Source organism: Bubalus bubalis, chromosome 5 (genome assembly GCF_019923935.1).
Source record: "Bubalus bubalis isolate 160015118507 breed Murrah chromosome 5, NDDB_SH_1, whole genome shotgun sequence".
NCBI classification, from domain to species: Eukaryota; Metazoa; Chordata; class Mammalia; order Artiodactyla; family Bovidae; genus Bubalus; species Bubalus bubalis.
The window spans coordinates 119,032,244-119,052,003 of NC_059161.1; the positions used below are offsets into that span (position 1 = coordinate 119,032,244).

At 43.2% G+C, this 19,760-nt stretch overlaps 1 protein-coding gene across 2 annotated transcripts; it reads right to left on the minus strand.

The window, feature by feature from the left end:
• Positions 1 to 6,491: 6,491 nt before the first annotated feature.
• On the minus strand, positions 6,492 to 16,981 carry LOC102391066 (pregnancy-associated glycoprotein 1-like). 2 transcript variants are annotated; one of them, XM_044942553.2, is made up of 7 exons: positions 16,866 to 16,981; positions 15,655 to 15,805; positions 12,754 to 12,872; positions 10,326 to 10,442; positions 8,516 to 8,657; positions 8,330 to 8,428; positions 6,492 to 6,641 (listed from the first exon to the last, which is right to left on the minus strand). In XM_044942553.2, the coding sequence occupies exons 1-7, from the start codon at positions 16,979 to 16,981 to the stop codon at positions 6,492 to 6,494; spliced, it is 894 nt and encodes a 297-aa protein (XP_044798488.2). The 2 variants fall into 2 exon arrangements, with proteins under 2 accessions (XP_044798488.2, XP_044798489.2); XM_044942554.2 differs by lacking the exon at positions 8,330 to 8,428.
• Between the last annotated feature and the right edge of the window lie 2,779 nt (positions 16,982 to 19,760).

Here is a 19,760-nt window from a genome sequence, read left to right on the forward strand (position 1 = left end):
AGGTAAGATGGTCTGGTATTCCAATCTCCATAAGTTTTCTACAGTTTGTTGTGATCCACACAGTCAAAGGCTTTTGCATGGTCAATAAAGCAGAAGTAGGTATAGTTCTGGAATTTTCTTGCTTTCTCTATGATCCAACTAAGGATGTCAATTTGATGTCTTGTTCTTCTGCCTTTCCTAAATCCAGCTTAAACATGTGGAAATTCACAGTTCATGTATTGTTGAAGACTTGATTGGAGAAATTACTTTGGTAGCATGTGAGATGAGTGCAACTGTTTGGTAGTTGAACATTCTTTGAAATTGCCTCTCTTTGGAATTGCAAGGAAATCGACCTTTCCAGTCCTGTGGCCACTGCTGAGTTTTCAAATTTGCTAGCCTATTAAGTGCAGCATTTTAACATCATCATATTTTAGGCTTTGAAATAGCTCAACTGCAATTCCATCACATCCACTAGCTTTACTCGTAGCGATGCTTCTTAAGGCCCTATTGACTTCACATTTCAGGATGTCCAGCTCTAAGGGAGTGATCACACCATCGTGGTTTTCTGGGTCAATTATATCCTTTTTGTATAGTTCTTCTAATATTCTCTCAACCTCTTCTTAATATATTCTGCTTCTCTTAAGTCTATGCCATTTCTGTCTTTTATTTGGTCCATCTTTGCATGAAATGATCGTTCCATACCTCTAATTTTCTTGAGCAGATCTCTGGTTTTTCCCATTCTATTTTTTCCTCTATATCTTTGCACTGATCACTTAGCAAGGCTTTTTAAAAATCTCTTCTTGCTATGCTTGGAAATCTGCATTCAGATTGGTATGTGTTTCTTTTATCTTTTGCCTTTTGTGTCTCTTCTTTTCTAAGTTATTTTTAAGGTATCCTCAGACAACCATTTTGCCTTTTTGCATTTCATTTTTTTGGGGATGGTCTTGATTAGGTATGTACAGATCAAAAAAAGAAGATAACTGCATCCAGTTCCAATATTTCATGGCAGATACTTGGAGAAACAATGAAAGCAGTGACATACTTTATTTCCCTGGGCTCCAAAATCACTGTAGATAGTGACTACAGCTGTGAAAAAAAAAAAAAAAAAAGACACTTGGTCCTTGGAAGAAAAGCTATGAAAAACCTTGACAGTATACTAAAAAGCAGACACATTACTTTACCAGCAAAGGTCTGTATAGTCAAAGCTATGGTTTTTCCAGAAGTCTTGAGCAGATGTGAGAGTTGGACCATAAAGAAAGCTGAGTACCAAAGAATTGATGCTTTTGAACTGTGTGTTGGACAAGACTCTTGAGAGTCCCTTGGACTGCAAGGAGATCCAACCAGTCCATCCTAAAGGAAATCAGTCCTGAATATTCATTGGAAGGACTGATGCTGAAGCTGAACCTCCATCACTTTGGCCAATTGATGGGTAGAAATGACTAATTATAAAAGACCCCAATACAGGGAAAGATTAAAGGCAGGAGACAAAGTTGAAGACAGAAGACAAAATTGTTGGGTGGCATCATCAACTTGATGAACATGCGTTTGAGCAAGCTCTGGGAGTAGGTGATAGACAGGGAAACTTGGCAAGCTGCACTCCATGATATAGCAAAGAGTTGGACTTGACTGAGAGATTGAACTGAACTGATGTACAGAGGACAATCAGGGAGCAGGCAGAATTCTTTAAGGAAGGAGGAAAGAACAGTTCCTGGATAGCTGACAATTTTGGGTCAGCAGGCCATTTCAAGCTGGAGAAGCTCTAGGGAAGCAATTCTATGCCAGGTGGAGAGAATGGTAAGAGAAAGGCAGGGTGGCAGTGCTGGGATTTCCCAGATGACTAGATCCCACTTCTATTAAACTTTATCAATGGTCAATATTGTTAGGTGATTGGAAACATGAGTTTTGTTTTTAAGTGATAGAGCAATATTCAGTGGAAGGGCTGATGATGAAGATGAAGCTCCAACACTTAGGCCAATGATGTCAAGACCAAGCTCTTTGGAAGAGACCTTGATGCTGGGAAAGATTTTGGGCAGAAGGAGAGGGAATAAAAGGATGAGATTGTGAGATGGCATCACCTACTTAAAGGACATGAATTTGAGGAAACTACACGAAATAGTGAAAGACAGGGAAGCCTGTTTTGTTGTCGAACATGTAATCACAAAAAGTCAGACATGACTTAGCAACTGAATGATACCAGTGAGGACACAGGGTCCAGTGAGGGCTCTGGTCCTGGTTGGAGTAGAGAAAGCCTTAGCTGGATGGGGAGGCTTCCCATCCTGTGGTGCAGGTCCTTGAATCCAAGGCAAAGAGCACAAAATTTTGACTATGTTACCAAGTATTGTTTTCTAAAAAACAAAATTATTTATGCAGGAAAGAGAGCTTTGACTGAGTTTGTTCTCTAGATTTTACTGAGGGATGTTGAAGGGATCTGGAGTGGGGTGAGTCTGAAAAAACCAGGTGACCAGCTGCTGCAGGACGAAGCTTGTGGTAGACATTCTGCACTAGGTGGAAAACGAAACCAGAAAAAGTGTCCCTTCTGGCGTGTACATGCCAATCTATCACATTGTTTCAGCAAATCACTTCCATGTTGTTTTGAGGCAAGCAAGAAATGGATGGGTGGTTTGCTTTTGTAAATTCCTGTGAGTAGTTAGATGACTAAATGTTTGGGTACTTCATTGCATGGTTGGAATCATTCTTGAGAAAGAAAACCAGATCAAATCCATACATATTTAGTTGTTAAACAGCAAGCATAGGAAGATTTCTAAGGCAACTGTATGCAATTTAAACATGAAGGGCCAAATGGGGACAGTTTCATTTAACAGGCTGAGATTGGACTCTACAGGTTGCCATAGCTGTTGCTATGACAAGTAGCCATAACAGCTACTGCTTGCTACGCTGGAGATGTGGGAAACCGAAAAGAGACGAAAAGTCTTAGATCTCTCCTTGCAGTGTGATTTCAGGCTAGAAGTAGTTGACAGGGAAAGGCTGACTGGTAAGGCTGGGAAGGGAGCAATCGGAGCCTGTAATCATTAGCTCTTTTGGGGGCCCAGAAAACAGAAGCTTTGGCACAGTCAGAGTTCTAGGTCAGGGTTCAGAGATAGATGTCATTTGGCTTGAATCCATATTTAGCCTTGGGGATGGCAGCCAAAACCTCTAAATAGAAGATTTCCTTCTCTCCACGTGGCAGAATAATTCATATTTGTTCCAGACTCAGGAACCCAATAAGCCATCTCAGGGCCACCTGTTCTTAGCAGGCACACATGCATCTAGAGGTGGAATTATCATCATTGTGCCCATTGACCTGATGAGAATACTGAGGTTAAGGGACTTTATCAAGGTCACACAGCTAAGCACATGAAAAGCCACAAACCCAGGGTAAGAGTCCTCAAATGGTGTGTTTTTGCTCCACATCCAGTGGGAGTGGTGGGTGGTTATGTGGCAACGATGCTTGTGCAGAAGCAAGCAGTATTCAGGCTTAAATTGAAGTAAGTAAGGAAAAGCAGTAGAACATTCAGCTATGACCTAAATCAAATCCCTGATAATTTGATAGTGGACATGAAAAATAGATTCAAGGGATTAGGTCTGGAAGCCGGAAGAACCATGGATGGAGGTTTGTAACATTGTACAAGAAGTGGTCACCAAAATCATCCCCAAAAAGTGAGAAGGAAAAGGGGTTTCCTGATGAGGCCTTAAAAACAGCTGAGAAAATAAGAGAAGTGAAAGGCAAAGGAGAAAGGGAAAGATATACCTTATGGAATAGCAAGAGGATATAAGAAAGTCTTCATAAGTGAACACTGAAAGAATTAGAGTAAAATAATAGAACTGTAAAGTGTATAGATTGCTTCAGGAAAATTGGAGCTACCAGAGGAACACTTCATGCAAGGATGGGCACAATAAAGGACAGAAAAGTCAAAGACCTAACAGAAGCAGATGAGATTAAGAAGAGGTGGCAAGAATGCACAGAAGAACTGTACAAAAACGGTCATAAAGACCCAGATAGTGATGATGCTTGGGTCACTCATGTAAAGCTCGATATAGTGGAGTATGAAGTCAAGTGGGCCTTAGGAAGCATCACTATGAACAATGATAGGAAAGGTGATGGAATTCCAGCTGAGCTACTTAAAAATCCTAAAGAATGAGGCTGTAAAAGTGCTGCATTCAATATGTCATCAAATTTGGAAAACTCATCAGTGGCCACAGTGCTGGCAAAGGTCAGTTTTCATTCCAATCAAAAAGAAAGGCAAATCTAAAGAATGTTCAACCTATCATGCAATTGCACTCATCTCACTTGCTAGCAAGGTAATTCTCAAAATCCTTCAAGCTAAGCTTCAACACTACATACACTGAAAACTTCCAGATGTACAAACTGGTTTGAGGAACAAGAGATCAAATTGCCAACATCCATTGGATCATAGAGAAAGCAAGGGAATCCCAGAAAACATTTCCATCTGCTTCACTGACTATTATAAAGCCTTTCACTGTGTGGACCACAACAAACTGTGGAAAATTCTTAAGGAAATGGGAGTACCAGATCACCTTACATGTCTCCTGAAAAGTCGGTATGTAGCTCAAAAAGCGGCACTTAGAATCAAACACAAAACACCTGAAAGATTTACAAGGGGGAAAGAAGCATGACAAGGTGTACATTCTCACTCAGGTTATTTGATTTCTATATAGGATAAATCATTCGATATGCTGGAATGCATAAATCCCAAGCTGGAATAAAGATTGCTGGGAGAAATATCAACATCGACAGATATGAAGATGACACTGCCCTAATAGCAGAAAGCAAAGAATAACTAAAGAACCTCTTGGTGAGGAGAGGAGATGCAAAAACTGGTTTAAAACTCAACATTCAAACAACTATTCACAAAAATATACTCAACATTCATGGCAACTGATCCCACCACATCATGGCATATAAATGAGGGAAAAGTGGAAACAGTGGCAGATTTTATTTTCTTGGGCTCCAAAATCACTATGGACCTTGACAGCAGCCACAAAATTAAAAGACATTTGCTCCTTGGAAGGAAGAAAGGCTATGTAAAAACTGCAGAGTGTATTAAAAAGCAGAGACTCACTTTGCTGCAGAGGTCTCTATTGTCAAAGCTATGATTTTTCCAGTAATCATGTACAGATGTGCAATCTGGACCATAAGAAAGGGTGAATGCCAAAGAATTGAGGTTTTGAACTGTGGTGCTTGAGAAGATTCGTGAGAGTGCCTTATACAACAAGAAGATCAAACCAGTCAATCTGAAAGCAAATCAACCTCTGACACCTACTGTCTCAGCTGAGGCATCTACTGAGGGCCTCCAGGTGGAAAGAACAGATGCTTCCACTTCAAATGTGCCTAACCATAGCAGCTCCAAGCAAATATTTTGTAGCTCCACCCCTGGAGGAAGCTCAGAAAGGCCGAAGGCTCTGTGTAACCTGAGTCCCCCGATACATGCGTTGCATTCTCCCCAGCAGCATTGGAGGCCAAGGAAGGGGCATTCTGGACCCTGGAGGAGGGGGATGGCTCAGGGATCCACTGTGGCCACCAATTACCAAGTGGGACTATAAAGGAAGAGCAGGCATATGTGGCAGAGAGCTGGTGACTGGGTTGTGGGAACAAGAGGGAACCAGCTCTGCATGAAGTACCTCATCTAAACTCCCCTGGAGGTGAAGCCCTCCAGTGATAAGATCATCTGAGATGGGATGAAGAGAGTCTGTTTCATTACCCCTTATAATTCCTCCAAATGAGGAGGTGGTGGAGTTGGTGGGTCATCACAAACTCTTCCATGGCCTAGACCATCCCTCAGTCACTATCCTTGGGGCTGCCTCTCCCCAGCTTCAGTCATGTAGCTCTGGAGGAAATTGACAATTATGTGTGCTGCTGAGTCAGGACCAAAGACCATGTAAAGGCAGTCATAGGACCCCATGTCTCTGCCAGGATGGCTGATCTAGGGGTGTACATGAGATCTGCGGAGAGTCATTCAGAGAACACCTTTGAACTCTGATGTCTGCAATCTTCTTTCCTTACTGGGTGATGCTTTCAGGATTTAAAACCTTAGGGCAGGTAGCTTGGATTCCCTCACTAGGTGTAGAAGCCTTAAGGAAAAATGTTGCCAGGCTAAGACCATCAAAGTAAACTGAAGGGAAAGAGCGAAGGTGAGAGAATTGATGACTTCTTCTTTCTTGGGTCTAGTCACTGAGATCTTTGTATTTGCTCTGATTCTTGTATCCTGGACGCCCAGAATCATTTCAATGAGTCTCCGTTTTTCTTGAAGCCACTTGGAGTAAGGCTCCTCTCAATTTTGATTCAGACTTGGTTCTAGATCCTTCACTCCCAGACACAAACAGAGGCAACCATTTGTTTCAGCACCATTAAGAGTGAAACCCTTTATTCTTTACTGAGAATAGGGTGTACAGACCACCAAATACAGTTCACCAGCATCCTGGGCAGGAGTGCCCAAAGTGTGAGTGAATGTGTGTTAGGAGCGATTTACTGATTCCTGAACCACTCCAAGCATTTACACTGCACGGGCCAGGCCAATCCTGTCATTTGCTTGATCAAAAACTGAGAAATACAGCCTAAGGAAGACAGCACCCAGGATCCAGGTCTCTGTAGATGAACTGAATCGGTGCTCTTTAAAGTTGGTATAGCAGCGGCCTCTATCATCCTGGGGGAGTCAGACACTTGCACCAGTCAGCATGAGCCCTTACCGGTGACTTCCCCCAATATCCAGACCCAGCACAATTCTTTGTTTTATTTCCCTCTTTTGGTAAGTATCAAGGGGTTTTCTCAGCAGCAGGGGATATGAGAGTTAATCCAAAAGCAAAGAGCGCCAAGACATGAGGTTGTCATGAGGAAGGGTGTGGTGAGTGGAGGACTGGGAGTTGGGGAAACAGAGGAATGAAAAACAACAAAGTCCTACTGTAGAGCATAAGGAACTATATTCAATATTCAGTGACAAACCACATGAAAAAGAATAAGAAAAATATATTTTTATGTGTATAACTGAGTCACATTGTTGTGCAGCAGAACTTAATGCAACACTGAAGATTAGCCACACTTCAATATAATTTTTTAGAAAAGAATAAGTGTGTCCATAGTTCCCCTCACTCCCTGTTTCTTTTCTTTTGACTCCTGCTCCTTGTTTTCTCTGCAGAGAATGCTGGTTCTCCTCCTGCATCCCCACAATCCATACTTTATTTAAAAAGTTTTTTGTATTGGAGTATAGCTGATTAACAATATTCTGAGTTTCAGGTGGACAGTAACAGGACTCAACCATGTGTATCCAGGTATCCTGGTCCCAAGGACACACCTCCCAACCAGGCTGTCATAAAACTGAGGGGAGTTCCCTGTGCTACAAAATAACTCATTGTTGGTTATCCATGTTAAATAGAGCAGAGCCCGCAACAGTTCTTGAAGACTTACTCAGGAACTCTGAGAAGCCTCCTTCCACCCGCACTCATCCTCTTTGGACACTCCAGGCTTGGGTAGGTAACTTACTCTGGTTCCCCATCCCCACTGATCAGTCTGTAGCCCTCATCACCCCGAGTAAGTCCCCAGTGACCTAGTGCAGACCACCTTGAGATGCCATTTGCATAGAATCCAGTGCAGTTTTGCTTAGAACCAAGCAACCCTCCCTATGGCTCAATGATTTTGTGGTTTTAGAATTCCTGAAATTCCCTCTCTTCCTCAAAGCCTTCTTTGAGCCCTTCAGCCTGCTCTGAACTGTCGTGGGGAGCTAACATGAAGCCTCCACCCTGTGCCGGGGCTGAGCAGTCACTCTGCACCCTTTATTCAACTTAGGATCCAACCTCCACACAGAGGGGACAGGTACCCCAATTCACAAAGGAGGCACCTGGCCAGAGCAATGGGGAGATGCAGCCAAGAGCAAGGCTGACCATGCAATTTATCATCCAAACCAGGAGAAGTTTGAGAAGGGAAGGGGCACTGTTAACTTATGCTGGGACATCACACTGGGACTGTCCCCAGCCATTCTTCTTGTAACATGGCCTATTTCAGGGACTGCTAGAGCTGGCTTTCATGTTCATGCACCTATGTGTTCAGATTGAATTGAAGCTCTTTGAGGACTGACGACCTTAGTGTTCCCCTCTCCTTGTGACTCCCACCATGCCATATGGTGTAGCATCTCCACATTTATTTCAGGAAGATCAGTGTCCCACACAGCCCTTACTTTTCAAGTTATTGGTTTTGTGGGAGGTACTGGCCCAGCCACAGGGCTCAGCAGCATCTGCAATGGTGTGACGTGGCCTCCAGAGGGCGCCCTCCTCCCAGCAGCAGCCCAAGGGTTCCTGCAAGTTCCAGTTTGAGAACCAACCCTCAGTATTGTCCCCTCACCTTGAGGATGTAGGCTCGAGCTGGCACTGGGTAGTTGATGCCATTGATGGTGAAGATAATAGAGGGCAGGGTATTGACCGCAGAACATGAAATGTAGTACTGTTAGAGAGAGAGGGTGAGAGGTTGGCCCTGGAGTTCCTTGTTGTGTGTGGAGACTGGGAGTGACCCTGGGGCATGACCCTTCACCTTGGAACCCCGTGGTGTGGCACCGATAAGCTTCTGTATGTTATTGACCAGTTTTCTTTGTCCTGCGGTATCTGATGTCCCAGTGTCCACAAGGGCCTTGCAGCCATCGGAGCAAGCAATAGCCTTTCTTTTCATGGAGATGCTGAGAGACAATGGAAGAAAGCGGGCATCAAGGTCACTGTGAGTCTCTCCAGAGTTGTCCCCTTCTCTACTGTCTCATAAATAGCCCTTTGTCTTTTGCCCTCTTTTCCTTTAATCTTGACACAGCACCTTTCTTGACATCCTCGAATGCAGTACTTGAACACACCAGGATCTTTTGTACCTTGAGACAAGCTGGTCTTCCTTCCTAGAAGACTCCACTCCCCTTTGACTAGCAAATTTCTTCTCCTCTTCCAGATTCCACTTTAATTGTATTATTTTCGTGAAGTCTTTCCCTCGATGTTTATTAGTCTCATATCTTGGTCACTCTCTGTAGACCCCTCCTCATGTTTGCTACTGCTGCTGCTAACTGACTTCAGTCATGTCCAACTCTATGGGACCTCATAGAGGGCAACCCACCAGGCTCAGCTGTCCCTGGGATTTTCCAGGCAAAGTACTGGAGTGCGTTGCCATTGCCTTCTCCTCCTCATGTCTAGCATGTACCAAAGTCACAATTCACTATGTGGGCGAGTCACTTCATGTACATCTGCCTTCTTAGACGTGAGAGTGAGTGTTATTCTCCTTGGCTCCCTAAAGTGCCTGGCACACAGTGGATGCCCAATGCTTGTCTGTTCATTGAGTGAATGAAGACTGAGAAAACAATAAGAAACCTCCAGAGAGCTGTATCTGGTGGGGAACAAATAACCGGTCACACACAGAGTGAAGATAGATTCCCAGGGGCAGCAGATTCTCATAGTAGGGGGAGAGAGGGGCTCCTCTGGGAGATGGTGTCTCCCAGCACTGCTCCTACAAGCAGCTCAAACCCTGAGACCCTGGCAAGGAAATACATGACTAGGCCACAGAAACTCCAAAGGATAGGTCAGCTTTTGTCTGAGGGTATCACACAGAATACTGTCAATTATGCCTCTTGTCCTCAGCTCACTCCTGGATCCCACCTTCCTGATTCTCTGTAATAGCCCCGGTCCCACTGTGTGCCCAACAATGCGGGGTGTCTTTTTATTAGTTGTTTTCACATCTTAAGACTGCAGCCCACCTCTCTCCACTGATGGGTAGCTGCTCACTAAGAAGACCAGGTTTCCCCATTTTCTCACTGTCCCTGTTTTTAAACTGACATTTATCTGTACTGAGAACTTCCTGTGTCCTAGGTAGCCCTGGACAGTTGGTCATCTTATCATAACTCTGTTCAGGCTGGTGAAATTCTCCCTGATCCTCTATTCAACACACTGTAGAGTCCTTTAACCATGCTCCCCACCTCAAAGGGCAGGGGGTTCAGCCCTCTCCTAGCTGCACAGACCTCTCTGGACCCTTTTAGGACCCTGGTCAGAGCCTTGCTCAGAAGGCCTGGGGATTAGGAACCCATGGGTTGTTTTTGTATCTGTGTTCTTGTGTGTTTGTTTGTATGTGTGTTTCTATGTGTCTCTGTGTGTGCTTGTGTGTCTCTGACTAGCTATGCATGCTTTTATGTGTCTCTGTGTATGTTTATATGTGTCTGCTTGTGTGTTTCCATATGTCTGTGTGTCTGTCTGTGTTGTTGAAGGTGGTGTATATGTCTTTGTGACTGTGTGTCTGAGAATGCATTTGTGTGTCTGCCTGTGTCCATGTACAGTAGTGGGAGCATCACTTGGGCTGACCCTCAGATGGAGAGGCTTACCGGTCCATGTGTACACTCCAGTCACCTGCTTTGATCAATGATACCCAGTTGAGCTCTCCCTCATAGTAGCGGTGGTCCACCCCACCAAACATCACCACACTGCCCTCCTGTTTGTCTCTGTAGAGAGAAGTGAGGGGGGGAATCCTTGGAGGACAGTAACAGCAGCACTGTCTGAGAGCTGTGCTTGTCCACCCATCAAGGCTCTAATAAGGTCCCCACGTAGAGATGCAGAAATAGTGTCTAGGAGCGATTGAGATCCAGACTGAGGTCTGTAAGTGGTTAGTGAATGGCACAGAGGAGGTTAGAAGCTGAATCTCTTGGTTGGGCTCCACCCACTATGTCTTCTGAAGAAGCCCTGGGCCTCCAGGGACCTGAGTGCTCAAACACCCTCAGAGGACATGGTGCTGAAGTGTTTTGGTTTCCCCTTGTCCACCTTGTCATTTTTCAGGAAAATCAAGGCCTGGGATTTCTAAGGGTGTGGGTTCAGTTCACCCAGATTTGGCTCCACTGGCCTGTGACCTCTACTGTCCAAAGGGCCGCACACTCAGAAGGGACCCCATCTCTGCTCTCCCTGTCTTGAAATGCCTAATATTTCTTGAACAATGGGTCCCAAACTTTTGTGTCCCACACTTTCACTTCTCACTTGCTCCTACAAATTGGGTAGCTGGTCCTGGGCTCCCAGTGGAATTCTATCGAAGAAGTAAAGATATCCACCATCCTTCTCCTTCCTTCCTTATCAAATTCATAAGCAAATAATACCTTTTCCTTCAACTTGTTTCCTGTTTCCTTCCATTAGCCTTCCTCCACACTCACTCCCCTGGACCATGTTACTGGTCTTGAGCCCAGGAGTAGGGTTGTGTTCCAATAAAATTTTATTTATTAAAGCCATGGTGAAGCCAGTTGGGGCCTGGGGCCATAGTTATCCTGGGTTAGATTATCTTTCAGGATATTTCTTTATCAAGTGTTCTATAATTTTCATGCACCTGAAAGCATCTTACAGCTAATTTGGAGAAAGAGATTGTCCATCTCAGACTTACTTGCTCAAGTAGAAGGCAAAAACAGGCTCAGAAATGGCAACTTCATTCTTCAGCTTGTAAAAGATGGGGATGGCTCCAGAGAAGGATATGTTGCGGTAGCTCAAGCCCAAGATGCCATCAAAACTTACACCCTCAAAACCAGATTCTTCCATGCAAATACCGAATAGCTGGTCAGTACTTACAAGGTCCCCAATCTGTGGGAGAGAAGAGTGTGCCCACCTACAGATATGTAAAGTGAGGCTAAGACCGGGCTGGGGTGCATTGTCATTAGATCCTCAAAGAAGAATTGAGGCTGGCCTCTGTCTTTGGTGTCCCACAGATGGTAGATCAAGTTGGGAGGGGAATTTGGGTTCCATTTTAGAGAGGTTGTGAATTTTAAAACATCTGCCCCTCTGAAAAACACCACCTAGGTAAGTCAAATTGGCCTGGTGGCTTCTGTCCAGGTGGGGCAACCAAGAGTCAGGCCATGTCTCATTGGTACCACCTTAGAGACAAAACAATCAGGAGCAAGACAGCCTTCTCTTTGGCATCACTGTGACCTAATGACAGGAATGGACTGCATTCTCTGTAATGTACTGTGGATTCTGCATCTGTCCAGGAAGGCAGAAGCCAAAAACACAATCTTGCTTGCACGGTTCTGTGAAATTACTGCCTGGAGAATTCATTTTTGGAGATATGTGTATATTTCTGTGAGTGTGTATGAGAAAGAAAGAGAGAGAGGGGAACTACTCAAGTATTTGGGGGGAGGGAAGCCATAGGTTTCTTAGACTCTTAAGGGTCGTCTAGAGTGAGAACTCATTTATCAGGTCCCTTGACTTCTCAGAGCCTCGTTTCCCACTCTGGATACCTGAAGCCCTTGACTGCCCCCAGGATCCCCAGATCAGTTTTATCCTGTCCCCAAACACCCCACAGCAACTTCAGTCCTGAAATGCCAGCCTAACTCCACCACATACCACATATGTGCCCTCAGCAAGGCCCTTACTGTCTGCACCTCAGTTTCCTCATATGTCTCATGAGCTAATCAGAGTAACTGCTGTGTGGGGTTATTGCACGATTAAACCAGTTATCACCTGAAAGTGCCTGTAACATTCAGTGAACATAAAAGTGGGTGCTTTTATCCCTTCTTCTTGCTCCTCGCAAAATGAACCTTGAACTGCTCATGGGCAGAGCAGCTGCAAGTCCACACTTCAAGCCACTCTCTGGGTTAGCTAATTTGTTTGCTTGTGTGTCACCATGGGCACTGCCTCCCCAGAGACATGATCCTGTGGATAAGATGGACAATATCTATGGGAGTTAGGCTAGGAAGGGTCCTGCCAGATGGTCCTGCATCTGTTTTGCAAGCAGTGGTCACTCCATAGCCAGTCCTGACTCAGCATTTGTTACACTCTTACCTGAACTGTGTCATGAATAACAACTCCTTTAATTCTCCCAGATCCGTAGATGATGCTGAAGGTCTTATTGATAAGCCGGAAGGTGGAAGACTTGTAATGTCTGAACCTAACGTGTGTAGCTGCAGACACAAGAGATGAGTGTCATCAGGTGCCAAGGGTGGAAACAGGGTGGCAGGACAAGTGAAAGATGGTCCGGGTATGGGGATGTCTGTACTCACAACAGGTTGAGCTGTTGCAAAAGATGGAGGGCACCCACAAGAAAGATGAGCCTGTATCAAAGATAACCTGGAATTTCTGAGGGGGTGTTCCAATGGTGATGTTACCCACGTAGAACAACTACAGGGAGAAGGAGGGAGTGGGTTAGTGCAGAACTGACTATCTTTTATTCCCAAACTGATGCCTCCCTCTGGGTGTCACATATCTCTCTCTCTCTCTCTTTTTTTTTTTTTAATTTAATTTTATTTTTAAACTTTACAATATTATATTGGTTCTGCCTTATATCGAAATGAATCTGCCACAGGCATACATGTGTTCCCCATCCTGAACCCTCCTCCCTCCTCCCTCCACATACCATCCCTCTGGGTCGTCCCAGTGCACCAGCCCCAAGCATCCAGTATCGTGCATCGAATCTGGACTGGCGACTCGTTTCATATATGATATTATACATATTTCAATGCCATTCTCCCAAATCATCCCACCCTCTCCCTCTCCCACAGAGTCCAAAAGACTGTTCTATACATTAGTGTCTCTTTTGCTGTCTCGTATACAGGGTTATCATTACCATCTTTCTAAATTCCATATATATGTGTTAGTATACTGTATTGTTGTTTTTCTTTCTGGCTTACTTCACTCTGTATAATAGGCTCCAGTTTCATCCACCTCATTAGAACTGATTCAAATGTATTCTTTTTAATGGCTGAGTAATACTCCATTGTGTATATGTACCATAGCTTTCTTATCCATTCAACTGCTGATGGACATCTAGGTTGCTTCCATGTCCTGGCTATTATAAACAGTGCTGCGATGAACACTGGGGTACACGTGTCTCTTTCAATTCTGGTTTCCTCAGTGTGTATGCCCAGCAGTGGGATTGCTGGATCATCAGGCAGTTCTATTTCCAGTATTTTAAGGAATCTCCACACTGTTCTCCATAGTGGGGGTACTAGTTTGCATTCCCACCAACAGTGTAAGAGGGTTCCCTTTTCTCCACACCCTCTCTAGCATTTATTACTTGTAGACTTTTGGATCACAGCCATTCTGACTGGCATGAAATGCTACCTCATAGTGGTTTTGATTTGCATTTCTCTCTTTTCTGACCACAATGCAGTAATATTAGATCTCAATTACAGGAGAAAAACTATTAAAAATTCCAACATATGGAGGTTGAACAACAGGCTGCTGAATAACCAACAAATCACAGAAGAAATCAAAAAAGAAATCAAAGTTTGCATAGAAATGAATGAAAATGAAAACACAACAACCCAAAACCTGTGGGACCCTGTAAAAGCAGTCCTAAGGGGAAAGTTCATAGCAATACAGGCATACCTCAAAAAACAAGAAAAAAGTTAAATAAATAACCTAACTCTACATATAAAGCAACTAGAAAAGGAAGAAATGAAGAACCCCAGGGTTAGTAGAAGTAAAGAAATCTTAAAAATTCGGGCAGAAATAAATGCAAAAGGAACAAAAGAGACCATAGCAAAAATCAACAAAGCGAAAAGCTGGTTCTTTGAATGGATAAATAAAATTGACAAACCATTAGCCAGACTCATCAAGAAACAAAGGGAAAAAAATCAAATCAATAAAATTAGAAATGAAAATGGAGAGATCACAACAGACAACACAGAAATACAAAGGATCATAAGAGACTACTATCAGCAATTATATGCCAATAAAATGGACAACGTGGAAGAAATGGACAAATTCTTAGAAAAGTACAACTTTCCAAAACTGAATGAGGAAGAAATAGAAAATGTTGACAGACCCATCACAAGCACATATCTCTTGAGATCACTTTCTAACCACCGTGCAGCTCACAGACTTTGGTCACAGAGGTATCTGCATTTGATATATTTTTCTTGTGCTACATTGTATGCAGGGTATTGACTCTATGAACAGGCTTTGAAGTGGTACCTCCTGCATGGAAAGCCCAGAGGCATAACCACTGGGCCCCCAGGACCGCTGGACACCCAGGGAAGTCCTGGTGCCTTCATTTGAGAAACTCTGTAGTCTCTTCAAACCCAGCCTTAGCACTCGCTTCTTTAGGAGGTCCTTCTTGATCAACCCCAGCCACTCCCTCTAAACTCAGACCACATCCAATCAACAGCAAACAGTTGACCCTTTCATTTGACATGTATTTACTCTTTCCCTATGTCTCAGGCTAGCATGGGCATTTTTTAAGACATCCTGAAGACAAAGTAAGCCCTTTTTCTAATCTAAAAACAGAAACCACAGTTATTCTTATGGCCATACTCAGAATACAGGTTCAGTAACTTTTTACTACTGTGGTTCTTGCATCTGTGGAAACTGAATTACTCTACCTGGGGATTCACAATTGCTTTGCAGTTGGTTCTGCCTTTTGATAAGTGATGGTTCACTCTTTATCTGTAACTGAGTGTCTCACTTAGTTCAGAAGGAACAATCACTCTCAAACTAATGACACATCTTTGACATACAAATGGATGTTTACCTGCCACCTGGTAATTGCGAGGCCCAATCACAAAGACCAACAGTTGAGGATGAGAGTGCCTTCTCCTCTGGGTGGGATCTCTGTTTTCCAGTGTCTTTGCCTCCTGCAGGTACCCCAACACCAACATCCCACCAGGCACCTCCAGATGAGCCCCAGTGCTAAGCTAGAGCACCAGGGGGCGCTGTGGGGCACCATCCTCCCAAAATACTCACATCTCTAATGTTTCTCAGTGGGTGACTAGTTAGATATGAGCCACGAAAAGAAATCTGGGACAGTCTGTAAGCATGCTCCTTCAGGAAATTGTTCAGCACTTTTTTTCCACTGACGGTATTTCTCATGGTCTTCACTCTCCTTAGAGGTATTCTTTCACAGAGCATTCGACAAAGAAAACAAAGAAGATGCTACAATTAGCTGTCAGTGTTAAGGTATAACTGTTATTGTAATGTCCCTGTGTATTTTCTAATCATTTTTATGAGGTGCATTATTATCAGAATTTTATGCATATACCATGGCAAAGACATAGATTTGAATACAGGTTCTGTTCTGCAATCTTGGCTAAGCCATATGACCATGTGGTGTCTCAGTCTCCCCTTCGGTAAAATGGTGGAATGTAATGATACAAACCCACCAAATAAAATATCTTGGGGATAAGTGAAGTGATGGATATAGGGTACCTGATAAATATGAAGTCTCAACAATGACAGCCATTAGCATTGCTGTTGCCATCTCACTCATTCCTTCTCATAGAACCTCAAGGAAAGAGGTAGAAGGGGGACTCTTATCCTCTTTTACAAGAGAGCAATTTGAAATGCAAGAGTTTTCTGAGTTGACTGTGTTCACACTGCTTGTCTGATATAAAACAGTGTAAAAGAGTGTCTTTCTCCAAGTTGAAAGAGAAGAGAGAGTTGAAAGAAGAATCCAAGATGTAGGGAACAAGTAAGGGAAATTCTGAGGCTTGAGAAGGAAGTAAGAGTCAAATGAAAAATTAAAAGAATACCACACAAAGAGAAATACACTCTCAGTGACTTCCAAAGAGATGGAGAGATAAATGATAGTTATACCGAGATGCAGACATGGGAATATACACACTGGAATAGACAGGGAAAAAAGAGGATGTGTTGAATAAAATGTAGAAAAATGCTATTCCACAGGACCACATCGACATCTGCATAGACTATGCACTGAACAGTTGCAAGGAGTTGCATTTTCAATAGGTCATGACATGACTGGACCCCAAGATTTGTGCAACCCAAATCTACAACAAGACCTTGGGATCCACAGTTCCTCTAGCAAGTTACTTATCAATAAGAAAGAGTTGAACTTTAAGACTCTTAGGGAAATATTCCATTCCCTTCTAAACCTGATGGCTGGAAGAATATCAGATGGAAACAAAAATCCGAGAAAGGAATATGATGTGACTTACAGTCCCCATACATACTTGACTATGCACTCTGAGAAGGCCACCAGCCCGAGGAGCACCAGCCACTTCATTCTTCTTTCCTGGCTCCAAGTACTCAGGGAAGTTTGGGTTTTTAGCATGTAGTGGTGACCAGGAGTCCCTAGTTATATATGCTCTGACTTACCCTAGTTTTCCCCTTTAGGCCACTAAAAGATCTGAGAAAAACACAAAGGTCTCGATAAAATCTTTACCTTCATCAGTGTCCTTGGCGAGTGACCTTTGAAGCTTTTCAGAATACAGAGAATTGAACTGTAATCTCTTCTTTGAAGCTTGGCTGGAAAATCAAACTGATCTGCATGTACATCTAAGAAGACAGAGAACCTTGCCTACTTGGAAAAAAAAAAAAAAAACTGCTAAAAACATCATGAAAATGGATACTAGGGGCCATGCTAGACACTCGTGGTTTCATGTCACCGTCTAGCCACTTCATGAGATATGCATTGCTGTTTTCATTGGAGAGGAGAAAAGCTGGAGGTGGGCCAGCCAGAGCTTTGGTGCTATCCATCTGCAAGGTTACATGATTGTCCAGTTCAACTGCAGGAGTTCCAGCCATCACAACAAAAATCCAGACAACAGTTAGGAAGTAGGTGGGGAAGGGAAGAGTCTCATCTCTCAGCTGAATCAGCTCCTTGAAAGCAGTCTTCCAAGAAATCCCTCTTACAGATCTGCTTGCATCTCTAAGTCACCAGTCATGACTAAGAGCATGGGTGGGTAGACAGTGCAGTCCTGTAGCTACTGGGCTTATATTTATATAACAAACTATTTTCAGTTTTGAAAGAGAACTAGAGAATACATCATTGTGTAGGTAGCCTGCAGTGCCGGCCTTAAAGAACAAAAACAAACAAACAAAAAAAGAATGGAATAGCCTGAACAGCTGGGCAAAGTGTGGGAGCCAGGGGAAAGGAGCAGCAATGAGAAACAGCTAGATGGATACAAACTGTGCTCCAGAAAATAGAGGCAGACTGGTCAGTACAGATCTTCTAAGGACTGAAGTGAGGATTATACATACCACATGACCCAATTTGGTTTGAAACCTGCTTTTCCAACTCAGGTCCAAATCTCTCTCAATTCTTCAGCTTCTGAATACCTTGTCTTTGTTACCTCATATTCTGACCTACCTGTCTCACCTTCCTTATTTCTGTTCACATCACTTATCCATCTAGTCCACCAGCATTACAAGATCCAGTATTGAGAACTTAGCAACACTTTCTAGAAGTGGGTAGAAACACAATGACTATTTCTACTTTAGTATTTGTTTGTCCTGATCAAGGTCTTTTGAAAAGACTGAAATGGCTAGAATTATGGAGATCTCACCTTTCCTCTAAAATCCCAAACAACAATGTGACTTCTTGGACCTGGAGGGGATGCGTTCACTTTTGGATTTACAGGTCTTAGCAGAACAGTAAGTCCCCTGTATACGAACAAGTTACATTTGAAAAGGGTGTTCAAAAATCCCAATTTCTTCATAAATCCAGCAAAGGTACTTAGGTAGCCAATTAAGACAATAGGCTATATATTACTATAGTTTAATAGCTTTATGATGCTTTTCACACAAATAATACATAAAAAAAAAAACACAATAAAAGAAACATTTTTAATCTTGCAGTACCTGGAAAGGGCATGACAACCCACTCCAGTATTCTTGTCTGGAGAATCCCCATGGCAAGAGGAGTCTGGCGGACTGCAGTCCATATGTTGAAAATTCAAACACAGCTGAGCAACTAAGCACATCTTTAAAAATAGAATAGTAGTACCATCTACATTACCACTGCATTTATGCTTCCTTGCAGACAGTGTAGGATTGAAATAAAAGTCCTGCACTATTGTACTCCATACAGTTCTGTACAGTAAAGTACACAAACACACATCAACTTGTCTTGGATGTGCCCATGACAATGTGTGTCAGATCTGTGAACTAACTGATGTGATTGCACATGCAAATGCACTTTTACATGTTTGAAAGTTTTCAACCTGAACGTTTGTATGTAATAAACTTGCTACACAGATTTTCAGTGAATGTATGTAGTGAAGGATAAAGAGAGGAAACTAAGGAGCTGCCTGTTCTTTCCGTTTTTGCGTGTATTATGACCACTCTGAATAGGAATTTCATTGGGTGTAATTTAGGCCCAGTGTATTTGAACATGCCTGCCAATGACAGAGTACCAGAATCACAGGAAGTAGGACAAAAACCGTGGTTGGTTGTAAAGAGCAAAGAGTGCAAAATAGGAGGAAACAAGTTTTCACTGGTTTATGTGAAAGACTCGGCAAATATCATCCGGATTTGTGTTTAGTGATTGAGCTGTGGTTTACAGGAGCAGTCTCTGTCGCCCAAGAAGAGCATGAGAGGACAAGAGAGAAGACACTGAACCGTGAAAATCAAACATGAATGCCTAGTATTGTCTATGTATGTCAAGTATGTCTAGTATTTAAGAGATGTAAGCCTTGTCAATTTACCTGCTCCCTCCTGAGAAGAATTAGAGTTGTAAAAGAGGGCAGGTCTGCACTATGCTAGCACCTTCTTCTTCTGTCCAGTGAACATTGATTTCTAATGCCATTTCTTTATAAACAGAGGATGTACTTTGTATAATTGAAGTCTTCTGATTTACTGTTCCATAAAAACTTTTGATGCTGTTCTGTGCCCAGGGACATGGGGCTCTGAGGCCTGGATGCCTCTGTTTCAGCTGCACAGTGCAATATATGGGGATCTGCTGTCGTCTGGGCCCTGGGTTATATCTTCAGTCTGGGTTCACATCTGAGGGGTTAACTCTGCTACTGCTACTGCTAAGTCACTTCAGTCGTGTCCGACTCTGTGTGACCCCATAGATGGCAGCCCAACAGGCTCCCCTGTCCCTGGGATTC

What these genes read in the sequence shown, in the direction of transcription:
- LOC102391066 (XM_044942553.2), bottom strand. Translation starts at nt 16,981, where the DNA reads ATGCTAAAAACCCAAACTTCCCTGAGTACTTGGAGCCAGGAAAGAAGA. An exon ending in TTATTCATGACACAGTTCAG is followed by an intron (nt 10,443 to 12,753) that starts GTAAGAGTGTAA and finishes TTCTCTCTACAG; the next exon opens with AGACAAACAGGAGGGCAGTG. An exon ending in CCACACCACGGGGTTCCAAG is followed by an intron (nt 8,429 to 8,515) that starts GTGAAGGGTCAT and finishes TCTCTCTAACAG; the next exon opens with TACTACATTTCATGTTCTGC.